General features: G+C 38.3%; 1 protein-coding gene and 1 long non-coding RNA gene across 7 annotated transcripts in view; one reads left to right on the top strand and one right to left on the bottom strand.

The window, feature by feature from the left end:
• LOC127953353 (zinc finger protein 665) overlaps positions 1–15,691 on the bottom strand; it is a 376,772-nt gene that overhangs the window by 221,365 nt on the left and 139,716 nt on the right. The window contains exon 1 of one of the 6 annotated variants that reach the window (XM_052552572.1): positions 2,897–3,148. The exons of 4 other annotated variants lie outside the window; for them this stretch is intronic. In XM_052552572.1, the coding sequence (XP_052408532.1) occupies positions 2,897–2,903 (7 nt within the window). In that variant the 5' untranslated portion in view covers positions 2,904–3,148. Of the gene's footprint in view, positions 1–1,536; positions 1,954–2,896; positions 3,149–15,691 lie in introns of those variants that run through there. One more of the 6 variants, XM_052552570.1, reaches the window with a different exon arrangement.
• Positions 11,473–13,185, top strand: LOC127953504 (uncharacterized). Its single transcript, XR_008153271.1, has 2 exons — positions 11,473–11,734; positions 12,992–13,185. It is a non-coding gene; the product is annotated as an uncharacterized LOC127953504 (long non-coding RNA).

Below are 15,691 nucleotides of genomic sequence, written 5' to 3'. Positions count from 1 at the left end.
CATGATATGCACGCTCTTAAGGCTGTGCAATTGGGCAATTAGTTGAAAGGGGTGTGTTCAAAAAAATAGCAGTGTCTACCTTTGACTGTACAAACTCAAAACTATTTTGTACAAACATTTTTTTTTCTGGGATTTAGCAATCCTGTGAATCACTAAACTAATATTTAGTTGTATGACCACAGTTTTTTAAAACTGCTTGACATCTGGGTGGCATGGAGTCAACCAACTTGTGGCACCTCTCAGCTGTTATTCCACTCCATGATTCTTTAACAACATTCCACAATTCATTCACATTTCTTGGTTTTGCTTCAGAAACAGCATTTTTGATATCACCCCACAAGTTCTCAATTGGATTAAGGTCTGGAGATTGGGCTGGCCACTCCATAACATTAATTTTGTTGGTTTGGAACCAAGACTTTGCCCATTTACTAGTGTGTTTTGGGTCATTGTCTTGTTGAAACAACCATTTCAAGGGCATGTCCTCTTCAGCATAGGGCAACATGACCTCTTCAAGTATTTTAACATATGCAAACTGATCCATGATCCCTGGTATGCGATAAATAGGCCCAACACCATAGTAGGAGAAACATGCCCGTATCATGATGCTTGCACCTCCATGCTTCACTGTCTTCACTGTGTACTGTGGCTTGAATTCAGAGTTTGGGGGTCGTCTCACAAACTGCCTGTGGCCCTTGGACCCAAAAAGAACAATTTTACTCTCATCAGTCCACAAAATGTTCCTCCATTTCTCTTTAGGCCAGTTGATGTGTTCTTTGGCAAATTGTAACCTCTTCTGCACATGCCTTTTCTTTAACAGAGGGACTTTGCGGGGGATTCTTGAAAATAGATTAGCTTCACACAGACGTCTTCTAACTGTCACAGTACTTACAGGTAACTCCAGACTGTCTTTGATCATCCTGGAGGTGATCATTGGCTGAGCCTTTGCCATTCTGGTTATTCTTCTATCCATTTTGATGGTTGTCTTCCGTTTTCTTCCACGTCTCTCTGGTTTTGCTCTCCATTTTAAGGCATTGGAGATCATTTTAGCTGAACAGCCTATCATTTTTTGCACCTCTTTATAGGTTTTCCCCTATCTAATCAACTTTTTAATCAAAGTACGCTGTTCTTCTGAACAATGTCTTGAACGACCCATTTTCCTCAGCTTTCAAATGCATTTTCAACAAGTGTTGGCTTCATCCTTAAATAGGGGCCACCTGATTCACACCTGTTTCTTCACAAAATTGATGACCTCAGTGATTGAATGCCACACTGCTATTTTTTTGAACACACCCCTTTCAACTAATTCAACTAATTGCCCAATTGCACAGCCTTAAGAGCGTGCATATCATGAATGCTGGGTCTCATTTGTTTTCTGAGAATCTACTGAACCTACTGGTAACTTGTTTGCCACGTAGCAATAAAAAAATATACGAAAAACCTTGATTATTCTGGTTAGTCACATTGTACTGCTATTATTTTGAACAATACTGTATATATATACGTAGATAGATAGATAGATAGATAAATAGAACAGACCAAAAGTTTGGACACGCCTTCTCATTCAAAGAGTTTTCTTGATTTTCATGACTATGAAAACTGTAGAGTCACACTGAAGGCATCAATGCCTATTTGACCAAGAAGGAGAGTGATTGGGTGCTGCGCCAGATGACCTGGCCTCCACAGTCACCAGACTTGAACCCAATCGAGATGGTTTAGTGGTGAGCTGGACCAGGACAGAAGGCAAAAGGGGCAACGAGTGCTAAGCATCTCTCGGGAACTCCTTCAAGACTGTTGGAAGACCATTTCAGGTCACTACCTCTTGAAGCTCATCAAGAGAATGCCAAGAGTATGCAAAGCAGTAATCAAAGCAAAAGGTGGCTACTTTGAAGAACTTAGAATATGACATATTTTCAGTTGTTTCACACTTTTTTGTTATGTATATAATTCCATATTTAATTCCACATGTGTTAATTGATAGTTTTGATGCCTTCAGTGTGAATCTATAATTTTCATAGTCATGCCGATAACGGCCCACAACTTATTTATATACATATATGTCGTGAAAATATAGAAAACTCTTTGAATGAGAAGGTGTGTCCAAACTTTTGGTCTGTACTGTGTATATTTTACATAATTATATATTTCATGACTATGAAAATTAAATTGTAGATTCACACTGTCTTTGGTACTTTTAATTGTGATGATTTTGGCTCACATTGAACAAAAACCCACCAATTCAACATTCATTCATCAACAAATTTAAAAAACAATTTTAGTGACTTGTTTGCCTTCTGGAAAGTACGTTCATTCATGTACATGTACTCAATACTTGGTAGGGGCTCCTTTTGCTTTAATTACTGCCTCAATTCGGCGTGGCATGAAAGTAATAAGTTTGTGGCACTGCCGAGGTGGTATGGAAGCCCAGGTTTCTTTGACAGTGGCCTTCAGCTCGTCTGCATTAGTGTTGTCACGATTCCAAAATTGTTTCCATATCGATACCTAGTCAAGAATTGCGATTTCGATACTTTTTTGACACTTTTCCTGAAAAGGGAAAATACACTTAAATATCATTGCTGTGATTTATTTTAAAACAGGGACAACATTCTAATCATATAACACACTTATAAATGAACATATGAACAGCAGATCTCACAACACAAACTTTTAGCACTTTACGCTAAACTTCCCTGCCAGACACAGAGGGTAGCAAAATATTAGCATGTGATGGTAATCTTCCCTGCCTAACAGAGTATTATTTTCATCTATAAAATATCCTTTTTAGAGGGTAACTTAGTTAACCAAACCCTACAGCTGTCTGTTAACTCTTCTCTGACGGCGCAGAGGCTAACAAATTTGTTCTGGTCTTAAATGTTCTTTTGGATAGAGGTACACTCACCAACCATTGGTTGTAAAGAAAGATTCAGTCTGGAATGAAGTCAGATCTTTGTTGAAATTGCAGTTTCAATCTGGATTCATATGAGAAGCTATATCCGGGTCACGGTACCAAAACTGTTGGGAACTCAGAAACGAAGACCAGGAGACTCTTGGGTAATCTTCAGCAGGATTCTTTATTGAGAACGCTCTGCGTGGTGCTGCAGTCATCAACAGTCTAACTTGTCCTTAAGACATCGTAGTTTTTATATACATTCAAATGGGAGGGATCCATACAGTAGAGGTGGAGACCATTTTAACAAAGCATGCAAATGCAAACCAGACACTGGCATCTTACCAGCCTTGATCTTATCAGCATAACAGTGTCATTTAAGTACAGAGGTGCCTGACAGTATCACTGATACCTTCACATTATCATAGAGACAAAAGGCACAGCTGTGCCTTGAGCTTCAAGGAAAAACACAAAGACAAAAGGTTAATGTCTCAGACACTTGATTTTCCTGATTTGAGCTTCTTAGATGTCAGCTTTATTACCCCAAAACGTCTACTATTATATTGGAACCTAAATTTAACATTTTATAAATTTGTAATCCCACAGTACGAAAAACATACTTTTTCAAACACGTCCTAGACGGTAAGTTGATTTTCACGAAAATTGTCTCAGATCAACTTCAGACCATTCTGGCAAAAAGTTATGGAATTCAAGTTGATTCATCCAACCGTTCTCAAATGACACATGAACAAATTTGATGAAAAGCACACAAAAATGCATGTGAGGCTATATCTCGTATTGAGACCAAACTTGATGCGTGTTAGAACAACCTGAGACTACCTGCAGAGCTTCGATGCAGCGCCACCTAGAGGTCCGGAAATATTAAAAATGTATATCTTTGCATTTAACTTCTGAATGGTTTGGCCAATAATCACAAAACTGGTATCTTTAGATTCAGTGCGTCATGTCAAGTCGAACGATATCCAAGCCATCGGCCATTTTAAATTATGTTTTAAAGTGCTGTATTTTTTTCTCTTTTTTTTTTTACGCATTATCGTATTGTTACAAACATAATTACAAAAACATTTGGCTCCCTGCCCTGATATAGTACTTAAAAAGTTTGGTGGCAGCGCCACCTTGTTGTCAAAAGTTATAATCAAATATCTAAAAAATGCGAATAATTTTTGGATAATTTAGACAAAATTGGCCATACTTCCTGTCCTCTATAATAGTGTCAATATAATAAAGAGTTTTTGTTTAACGCAACAATAAATTTGATGGAAAGATGCTAAAATTGCATCTGAGGCTGTATCTCTGGATCCATTTGAAAATATTTGCCAATATGTGCCATTATCACCTTACACTGACCATGCCACATTAATTCGGTAACAGTGCCGCCTATTGGTCAAGAGTAATAAACCATTAATCATTAACCATTAATAATTAATTATATTTATAAAAATGCTAGTAACTTTTTATTGCATAAGCCTATTACTCCTCATCAACTATTGGTCCGATTTTCACCAAATTTAAATAGGATGATCTTCAGGCTGTCCTGACAAAATGTTATGGATTTTGTGTCGATAGGCAAAAACGTTTTCGCATACCACAGCGAGGAATTTGAGGCATGATGCCAAAAATGAGACTTCAGGTTGTATATCTGCAATGCTGTAGCATATTGTCATCTCAAACAGAACACACCAAAATGATTTGATTACAGCACCACCTGTTCAAAAGTGATAAGCCATTTAATCATTATTAGTGGTAGCATTTAAGATTTTCCAGCCATTTCAATTACAATCATCCTAAAATTGCTTTAATTGATCATTCTTGCATTTGGTGTAGGGTTGCCACCTTCAATACAGAAAAATAAGGGACACCTTGGGGGGGGGGGGGTAGGGGGGGTGAGTGAGCGGGGGGACACCCCTGAGGGCCACGATGCCCACAGGTCCGATGACGTGCGAGTGGTGGTAAATCACAACCTAAATTATGTTTTCATAAAAATATTAAAGCTAATGAACTTTAGTAATTAAGGCAGCGTGAACACAGTTTTTGGATAAAATATTTGTCATTGTTTGCAGACAGTTACACCATCCAAACAGTGAAACCACATAATAAATAACCGATCTACAAACATTTTCTAAATTTTCACATTTCACTTTTTTTTGTTTATTATTGGTAAGTTAAGGCCAACCAGTGTTGCCAAGTCTGCGGTTGTTTATCATGCCCTCGGGTCGAAGCAACCCCAATCACAATAATTTGTGATGTTAAGCCCCTAAAACTGGAATTTTACCAAGGTAACCCCACCAAAAAGTGTGTTGCCCTGAACCAAATGCGATTGGGCTAGTTTTGAGAAGCAATTGACCATTTTTTGCACAGCCCTATTGAGTTCTGTTTCAGTTCGGTCCCTTTTTTTTTTTTTTACATTTACACTTTTTTTTCTGCTGTTCAAACAACAATTTTTTTCGCTATTACTACAAACTAACAAACTACATTGCAGCTTGAGTTTATCAGCTCTATGTTACCATAGACAAGTCAGTAGTTTGCTGTCGTGACTCTCGCCAACAGCACTGAATGCATACTGAAAATGCACACTGGCGTTAGGGGTGTGCAATATAACGATTTTTGATCATGGACGATAAAAATGTCTCCACGATCTGCTTTTGAAGAAATATCGTATGGTGCTACAGCCCACATTTCATCAGCTGCTGTTCTGATGCATCTGTCATATCCTGTACAACACCACATGCCTTCACAGCAGTGTTAACTCAGTGCTAGAGTTACTCTCTCGTTATCTGTGTGTGAATTTAAATGTTTAATTCGCATGCTGGTCTGACCTGTGCTTTTTCTGAGCATATACACCCGATGCGTGTGCGCTAAAGCCTGTCAAACAGCGCCTGATTATTGAACCAAGTTATCTTTTCCACTAATACTGTCAAAACACACAAGGTTTACATGTAGACCCAGTTGGTCATATCTAATATGAAAATAAACAGTTTAGAGAAAATACGTGCCTTTATATTAGATGGTTGCAGGTCTTAAAGGGACAGTAGGCCTATTAAACGTGACTGTCATTAAAGGGACAGATCACCCCACAATTTCATTTGTCATTATTTACTCACTGTCACATTGTCCCAAACCTGTATTAATTTATTTCTTGGCTGAACACAAAAAAATATATTTTGAAGAATGTGGGTGACCAGTTGCTGGTCCACACTGAATTTGATAGTAGCAAAAAAAACTATGGAAGTCATTCTGGACCAGCAACTGTTTGGTTTTCTATGTTCCTCAAAATAGCATTTATGTTCAGAAGAAGAAACTCATTCAGGTTTAAAACCACCAAGTTTAAAGTTGATAAAATAACAAAATACAAAGATAAAAAATCATTCACTGCTCTTGACTGAAGAAATGTAATAAAGTTGCTTTAGGAATCAGTTCATATAGTGTTTTATTTTTATATTTGTTCATTACATTTCTTGAATCCTCCTGCTAAATACACCTATTGTACCAGAAAATAAAGCACTGTTTGTATTTGTATATTTAAAAAAAAAAAAAAACTCACTACTCTTTGTATATTATGTGTAGTTGTAATGTGTATCTTTGTCATTCCTTTATCTTTGTCCTTAAAAAACAAATATTTTATCTTCACTCTATTTGAACTAAATGTTTACAAAAAAATGACTTTTTGATACCTTGAAAGGCTTTGTCTTTTGTTATGGAAATGTTTTGTTTTGTTAATTTGGCATTGATTGCATTAATCTCATTTAGGTAGTATATATAGTCCATAGGGACACGGAGTTCTTTGTATAACCTGTGCACGTAAATGCTTTAGGCTGAAAAACAACTTCTAAAGAGGAACCATGTACCAGGAACAATTAGTTACTCCATACTACCCAATACTAGGGTTGTCACTTTTAGTTCGAAAATCGATTGCACAAAAAAAAGTTTGGAGAAGTAAAATAGGGAATCGGTTTTAACCAAATATGTTCAGTATTCATTTTAAAATAATTAAACAATTAAAAAATATACATGTAACAAATTTCACAAACAAGCAGAAAAAGAAAATAAAGAATTACAAAAGTGCAGTATGGGTTGCGAAAGCTAGACAGAAAATACCAGCTATTTTACGCGCCTATAAGACCCAGTGACGTCGAAAGCGACCTCTTATGCTGCGTTCACACCAAATGTGAATAAAGCGTCTGGCACAAATGATTTCAATGGAAAGTCAATATAAAGACGCATTTACGCGCGTCTGGAGGTCTCGCGGTGAGTTAGACGCGAATTCGCCTCATTCGCGCATCTAGTTACTGGAGATTCTGAGTCATGAAAAGGACCATTGCAAGCTGACACTGACCGGCTTTTGTGATGGAAAATTGGCAGTAATACCCCCACCTTGCGCAGCTGTACCTGAGTGTCCCTGGGACATCAGTGCGGTCGGAACGCGTCTTCTCAACAGCTGGACATATAGGGAATAAAAAACCCTCTGCTCTGGACCCCGAAAATGTTGAGCGACTTGTTTTCCTGTCCAATAAATTTGTAATGGCCCTAGCCTTTTTGCGCATTTCATTATGCCTGCCTAGTGCCGCCTAGCCTAAGTGCCGGTTACGTTCAATAAAAAAAAACACACAAGGCCTGTTCTCATATTGTTTAAAATGGATTGAATCATTATTTAAAACAATCTTGCAGATTTTTGAATTGCCTAAATCATAAATGCAGCCAAGTTGAAGCCTCCAGCCTTCCCCTCTGCACATATATTTTTTCGAGAATGTTTCACTCCTGTTGCTGTTTGTACTTCATTCCAATATATAAAAAATATTGCTGACTTGTGCATTTCCAGCACTCTCTTTACGTTTGTCCGTTATTTGACGTTGAAAAAGGAAACGTCTTTTTTTTAGACATGGGAAAATCTTTTTTTTCAATCGATTCAATGAACACTTATGTTTTAAAAATCGAAAATGATTTTATCACAAAAGTGACAGCCCTAGTCCATACCAGGGAGAGGTGTATGAGATGTACATGAATTATGAAGTGATGTGCACTGAGCAACATAATTGGCTCAGAGGTCCTACCTGTCCTTCAATGTATCTTTTTACATACTTAAAAAAGTGGACTGTGAGTCTGTGTGTTATCTCTTGCACACAGACTCAAGCTGTGTGTAAACCAGATCATTCTCTGCAGAGAATTAAAGCAATACAAAAACAAAATTGTTACTGAATTAGAATTTCCACTAAAAACTTGGCGACGAGTGACGGGATTCCACAGCTGATCATCCGGGACCTGAGGATGTTAGTTGGCTGATCACCCTAAACCCACAAAGGGTTTAGCCCTAAACCCCAAAAAGGTTTAAGGGAAGGGGGGACTGACGTCTGAGGGCTTGTGGACCTTCACTGCTGGTTTCTCAACGGATTAGAAAACGCGTGCTACAAACGGTGAGACTGATTTTGAAATTCCATTCATATTGAAAAAACTACTAAATTGGGTTTCTAATTTGGTAAACTGTGGTCTGGACACGATATTTTCTTTTTTAAATTTTTACTTATATGTCTCATGTCATGATGATGGGTTAGTCTGGAGTGCAGCCTGTGGACAGCCCTCGGTAGAAAACATCTCCGATGGCACAGATGTCCCGGGAATAAAGAGATAACGTCTCGCTAGAGTGACCAGCTTTGGAAAGCTCCTTTCATTTGCTTGTGGATGTTTGCGTCACAAGTGATATTGCATTGTACTCACACAAAAAAATTTAGGCACTTAAAATAGTGCCCTGCCATTGGCAAGCCTCGGCCTCCTCTTTGTTTTTTGTTGTGAATGATAACCTGGTCCCACAGTCTTTTGTTTTTTAAATGTTGTGCTTTTAAGATTGTTGCTCAAATACCGAAATGAAGCTTTTTTGTATGATTTGTATCCACGTCTCCAGCTCTCCTTCGAAAACCACGCTCCTGTGTTGCTAAAATCCTTAGCATTTCCTTGGTTAACAGGGTGGCGTAGTCTTGCATATGTACAGGTAGCTTTCTCCTCTCAGCGTCCCCGCTACGCTAAGCATCCATCAGCTGCGATCTCCACTACAACAAGGGAATTTCAGTAATGGATTTCCACCACCGAAAAACACTTGCTGTAACGGGGCATTCACATATCGCGTGTTTCGCGCTTGGAAAGAAGCGACAAGTTGGAAGTGACACGCACGCAGTGCGACGGGCTCGTTTTTTCCCCGTCATGGTTGCTTCGCAACGGCAGACACCTCAGGTGCGCAAGTGCTCAAAGGATTTTGGAAAAAATTAGAAAGCGGCGCGCCTTAGGTGCGATATGTGAACGGCCCCTCTGCTACAAGATTTATTTGCGAAGCAAAGTAAAAAACTCTGCAAAGTTTGGGTGCACACCATTTTACAAAAACAACAGGGAATTTCTGGAATTTCACCCCGAGGGAAGCTGATTGAGTTGTTTCATGTCACATGACCTGGTGTTCTTAATTCATTCTGAAAAGCTGAGATGTTTTTAACTGGATGCGGTGCGGACACGCCTGGAAAAAATGAGTGCGTCACTTCCATTATGAGCGTGCATACTGCGCGTCAACTTTGAAATATACAAACTTGAGCACCCAAAAAATGGGATATGTGAACGGCCCACTGATCAATAATGTATAGATCAGTGGAACGGCCCCTTCATCAGTCAAAATATTTACTTACAGTTAACGGCATAACTGGCATATAAACATAATATAAAATACAAAATTATTTAATTTTAAGCCACACAAAGTCAACATGTTGGTATTTCTTGCTCCGAATCTGTCATAAAACAAAATAAAATTTATTGCTCAATGAAAAGATGTACCTGCATTATTATGCCATTATCATTATATTAGTTGAAACTGGTCTTAGAACGATAATATTATTGTTTATCGCGATAATTTCTAGGTCAATTTATCGTCCTGAAAAATTTGTTATCGTGACAGGCCCAGGTACGCGTACATTTTGCCTGTACGTGAAACTGCTTTTCGCCAGTACATGAAAGAGGATAGTTTCGCAGGTACGCAAGACTGATTTTTCACGGGTACGGGAAACGGGCCTGCAGGTAAGCAGGACGGGGATGATAAGACTGTGCGAGTAAGTGCGAAGCCACACGGTGGTGACGACCAAGTGTGAGGTAAAGAGGACGATTGCAATCTCAATCTCAAATCTAAGATCCATCTAGATCATACTGTTCAGAATTCTTCTCTTTATCCCATTAGAGAACTGCGGTGTGCCAAAGTGGACTTTGATCTGGACTCCTGGCTTCACCTAGGGCTGGATGATTAATCGAAAAGTAATCGAAACAGAAATTCAGAACCTCTAACTGACTTAATTTGACCATGTCGATTATTTTGTTTTTTTAATCCTAATACTTCTCCCTTAAAAGCATACTACCGCGTGTGTAGCCACATTAATCTGCTCTCCAGTCAGTGGCATAAGATCGCACACACAGAGGAATGCAGAAACTACTTGTCAGAGCTGTCCTGTGATTTATTACTAAAGTAGCTTATAGCTATTATAGCATATTTTTCTACTTTTGAAGTAACTAGGCTATTTCCAACCCACATCTTCACAATAATATAGAGACAGTATGACTAATTCACACACGCAATCACTTGTACTGGTACTGTGCTAATTTATCTTTATCTGATCTTTATCTATCTCTTACACCGAGGAATAATCTATAAGAAATGTTATGAACATAGATAAAATAACTGCTGATAGTGAGCTATGATCGCTCTTTCAATAGGAAAAAATATCCCACCTTTACTAGTCGATCTCAACCATCTGGCTGAGGCCAGTCTAAAAAGACACTCAGGACAGTTGACAGAATGCTGCTGCGTGTCGTCATGAAAGCGTAACATTTTCACGTGTTATTAAGCCTCAACACTTGCCAATTTGACCATTCAAAAAACTTTAAAGCATTCAAACACAAGACACGGAAAAGCTGAACTGAGCAGCTGGTTACTCGCACACGGTGTTCGATGCGCAGGTGAAGAGAGAGCCGCGTCTGACAGAAAACAACACTGAACTGAGCTTTCCTTTGCGGAATTGCTAATGCAACCTTTTCACACCAGACTGAACACAATTAATCATTGATTGGTAATTGGCCAACAAAGTATTGACTGTTGTCTGAAGTTTTGTTTGATTGTAATCCATTACATATCTTTCTATCACAGTTATCTGATATTATCAAGATGAATTTGTCCACACAGTCAGCACCAGATCTAAAACAAAACATCTGCTCTGCCACCAGCAATGTCATCGAAATGATGAAATACTCCATGGCTGGAGTCAGCACTAGATCTAAAGATTAGGCCATCGTTAAAAATATTCTTGTTTGCCGTAACCCGACCAACTTGCTGATTGTAAATTTGCATTAAGACCGACCAATTTTTTTTTACTCTTCAAACAACTAATACAAAAGCAATAAAATAATATTAATTATATTTAAATAAGTACTGTAAATATATAAATTTCCTAGGCCTACATACAAACGAAGGCTATCTTCCTTAATTAAAAAAAACCTTGTGACTTCATCTATTCTTACACTATTGGTTAACGGATGTCACACTATGGGCTGTGCGTTATAGAGCCCGACCGATATATCGGCCGGCCGATATTATCGGCCGATATGAGCTTATTGCATTTAAATCGGCATCGGCGTTTATAACGGCCGATGAATGATGAGAAACAGTCTCATGCTTTACTCATGTTATGAGTGTTGCATAGTTTACCCACCACAGGGAGCTCTGCAGCTCCAGAGTTGACAACAGCGCCAGAAATCCACTAGCGAAGAAAGCGATCAGCCAAGCCAGCCACGGAGATTTTTTTTTCTGTTTTGACGGTGAGTCTGTCGTTCTTCATGTGAAATGATTTAGTTCATACACTGTATATACAATGATGTGGTAGTTCTAGCTAACGGTCCTATCATTATCACTTATAAATATTCTGTAACATCACTTACAGCCGCTAATGCATTGCTATATTAGATTAGCCACAGAGCTAATACCATGTTTATCAGTGGAAGAGTGCGAACGTTAATAAGAGGTCAAACTATAACGTTATCGTTTAACTTATTCTAAATATATCTGCAGTGTTTCCCACATAATGACCGGGTAACTGTGGCAGGGGGGCAATGACTAGAAGTTATGTACAGCGTGCCTCGAAAAAACAACAGCTGTTATGTTATTGAATGAATTCATTAAAAATAGGTCATTGCACTTACATCAAATCACGATATGGACGAATATCTGTAAGTATTAAGCCGGAATAGTCTTTTTAAATATGAATCCTGCATGTTCTGCGTGTCTCTGTTAATGAATGGTGCAGAAGCGCCTCTTCATTCATTAAACACACGTAAGCGCATTAAGCTCGCGGTGAATTCAGCGTCCGCTGTCTCACTAAATAATCACGTGAACACATGAACAACATCTCCAGAACTGCTCTGACAGTCACTTCATGAGCATTTGACCGTTTGATTTAAGTAAAAGCAGCATCACATCACATACACAGAACTGTAAATGTACGCCAACCCGTCAAAATAAAAGTCCAGTTAAAGACTGTTGTTCAGCAGAATGTACAAAAGCCTATCATAGACTCGATTACTAAAATATTCGATAGCTACAGCCTTATGTTATTCTAACGCTAATATAGCTTCCTTTTTAGCAGGCCCCTTAAATGCTTGCTATTAACTTGATTGAAGGTGGTTCTTCTCAAAATTGACAGCGGTGTGTTCATGACACTAACGTTAACCATTCAACTTCGACTAGATGCGTCAGAAATGATTAACCAGATAGGACATGTAAATAAATGTGAGCTGAACAAGCGCTTTTTTTATTTTATTTATTTTTATTTTTTACAGATTGTTTCAAAGCAGCTTTAAAGACATAACAGGAAAATGTTGTAATATTGTTAAATAGAAGTAGGTAATAGGTAATACCTATTGGTTGACAAATAAAATATATATATATTTCTCATTTTTGCCTATGTAGGAGATCCCTGTTTATTATAATTCTAATTCTAATGATGACACGAGTAATGATACATGGTGATATTATTAATACACATGCTTATTCTTTCTCTGTCTCTTTCTGCCCTACAGATGGCTGAAAAAGGGCATGCTGTAGCAGCAAAGTGTGGGACTACTTCTGCAAATACTTTAACTTTAGTATTATAATTTATTTACAGAACACACACAGACTGTTAAAACCAGCTTCAACTGGAAGAAAGTAAAAGTGTTAAATGTTTAAAATCAGGCTGTTTTTTTTATCATTAAAAAATATATACTTTTGATGTGCAATTGTTTAGTCATTGAGACTATAATCTAAGGCTTTTTTTTTTTTTTTTTTACATAATCTCTTCTGGAAAATGGTTTATACAGCCCACATACATAGAACAGGCAGATATTTTGCTATTGAATGTTGTGTAAGTGCAGTATATAGGAAATGGGTCTAATATCCAGTTTATTTTCAAAATCAAAATATCGGCTTATAAATCGGCTCTTTTCGAGTTAATATCGGCATCGGCCCCCAAAAAACCATATCGGTCGGGCTCTAGTGCGTTCGCTTCGTCTCATTCACTGTCTGAGTCAACGGTTCGTGCTTGATAATGATGGCTGCGGCTGCAGTAAACAAAATGTTCGGGCACCATAATACATATAAAAAATGCATTAAAACAGTTCGACACCGCTTTAACTTGGCACAAAGTTCTGGAAAAACAGGCCAGATCTTTTCCCATCCCTTCTCCCGTCTAGTCTAAAACCGTGTCCGTGTCGACTGTCACTTTATGTTCGCAAAATCTATTGCACAAATCGATTTGACCAACCAACACAAATTTTAAATATCAAGTTGCTTAAAGAACTATAAAGCAAAACAGCGTCATGTATGCAAGCATTGTTAAATAAATAAAAAGGGCGGAAAACCAGTCACACAGAATTTTTTTTTTTCATTTAAAAAAATGAGATGCAGAGGGATGGGGAACAAAAACCCAACATAAAGTCTCGAGATATTTTTAGAAAATTAAATACATACATTTTACATGTCTTTCTAAACATCCGGCTCTCTTGGGCGAGACGCGAGTCCAAACGGTGTCCCTCTAGAAAATGTGCGAAATATGCTTTCTGTGTGAACGGTTTGGTTTCGGTTTTGATGTAAACAAGATCTTCTCCACTTTGATGTTCTCGCTTTTTTTTTTTTTTTACATAACCTTATAATGCAATGCCACATACTTTTTCATCGCATCTCGTCCGCCACTGATAAAGATCAAGTATACTTCAGCCGTCCGCACACTGTCTGCATTATGTCCTTTTCATCATCCGCGTGTGGGCATTTTTTGAGACCGCGCGGACAGTGTGCGTACACGAGGTGAAAGATAAGACGGCTGCTACTGCGTGTCGAGCTCGTCCGCCTTTGAAAGTTGTGTAAACACGGCTGTGCGCGCAGCGAGATGGCATGGAACACGGACTGTGAAGTACCGGGGCTCATAAGGCAGCTTCCTTAATGCACACATAAAATTTTAATCCAACGTTTTTGCATTCGAATATGGATTTTTATTTTAAATTCAACAATTATTTTTTTTAACAGCCCTAGAATTGCCTATGCGATTTTTTATTGTCGTTGACATTTCTAATTGTAAACACAGCCATGTTGAAGCCTGCAGTAAATGTTTTGCATTATGGCGGTCCACTTTGCTTATTGTTTTTCGAAAAAGTTGCATTCCTGTTTGTCATTGTGCACGTAACTACACGCCAGTTAATAATCAGAAATATTGGTCTTTACATTTGTCCTGCCTGTTGTCCGTGGATTTACCTATATTTGGTCTTATTTGCCGTATAAAACTTATTTAGACATGCAAAATCGATTTTACAATCGGTTCAATGAACACTTGTCACTCAAATCAAACAGGATTTTTTTCACAAAAGTGACAACCCAAGAAAGCAAAGTAAACGGTCTCTCATTTGTAGGTTGCATTGATACCTAGTGGTGGATGCAAGTAAAACAGTATAACAGTACCTATTTTTTTTTCTCACCTGAAATTCATGCAATAAACATGTTTTTGACAAAGATTTTATTTTGTTTGTGGTCTTTATAGCCTGCATCAAAATGAGGTTTGCAATGATGGGCCCGAAGGCCAGGTTGAAGACCCAGTCAGTGACGTCACGATATGCTAATTTGTTTAAATTCATACCTACGTCATCACCATCACCAACATTCTTCTTTCTTTTTTTTACATTGAAAACTTGAAAAGAAAAAAATAGACTGACCTACCGACCCGTTTTTTTTTTTTTTTAAATACTGTTAATGAAAACCAAAATATTTTTAAGGATGGCCTCATGAGAGAGTGAATCTGCAGCCGGACAGCCTGAACAAGAAGAAACTGGAGGAAAAAGGAGAGCATGTCAGAGCTTTCCCCATGATTCAAGTGGCTGGGCTGAATAGAACGGTGATGTTCTCTCAACCATGGAGCGAGAAAGACTTGATAGAGACACAACGAAGCATATCATCAAGCAGTGGAAAAACTGTCAACGGATCAGTCAGAGTGAACACAACCAGAATCACGCAGAAGAGCAGAAGACAAAGACTGTCTCAGACTGATCCAGATGTTTGCTTTTACACTGGTGGAGAGGGGACATTCACTGTGCACATTTGATACACCAAACGGCGGCTGGACCAGAGAAAGCTGAGGCAGACTGACAACAGAGACTTTCACAGCAGAAGTTGGAGAAGAAAGGGGGAGTCGGGAGCAAACAGATAAGTCTGAAACGCACATAAAGTGCATTTCTCTAAAGCTCACTGCAATGAAG

This window comes from Carassius gibelio, chromosome B3 (genome assembly GCF_023724105.1).
Source record: "Carassius gibelio isolate Cgi1373 ecotype wild population from Czech Republic chromosome B3, carGib1.2-hapl.c, whole genome shotgun sequence".
Taxonomy (NCBI): Eukaryota; Metazoa; Chordata; class Actinopteri; order Cypriniformes; family Cyprinidae; genus Carassius; species Carassius gibelio.
This window is presented reverse-complemented; position numbering and strand designations above follow the sequence as displayed.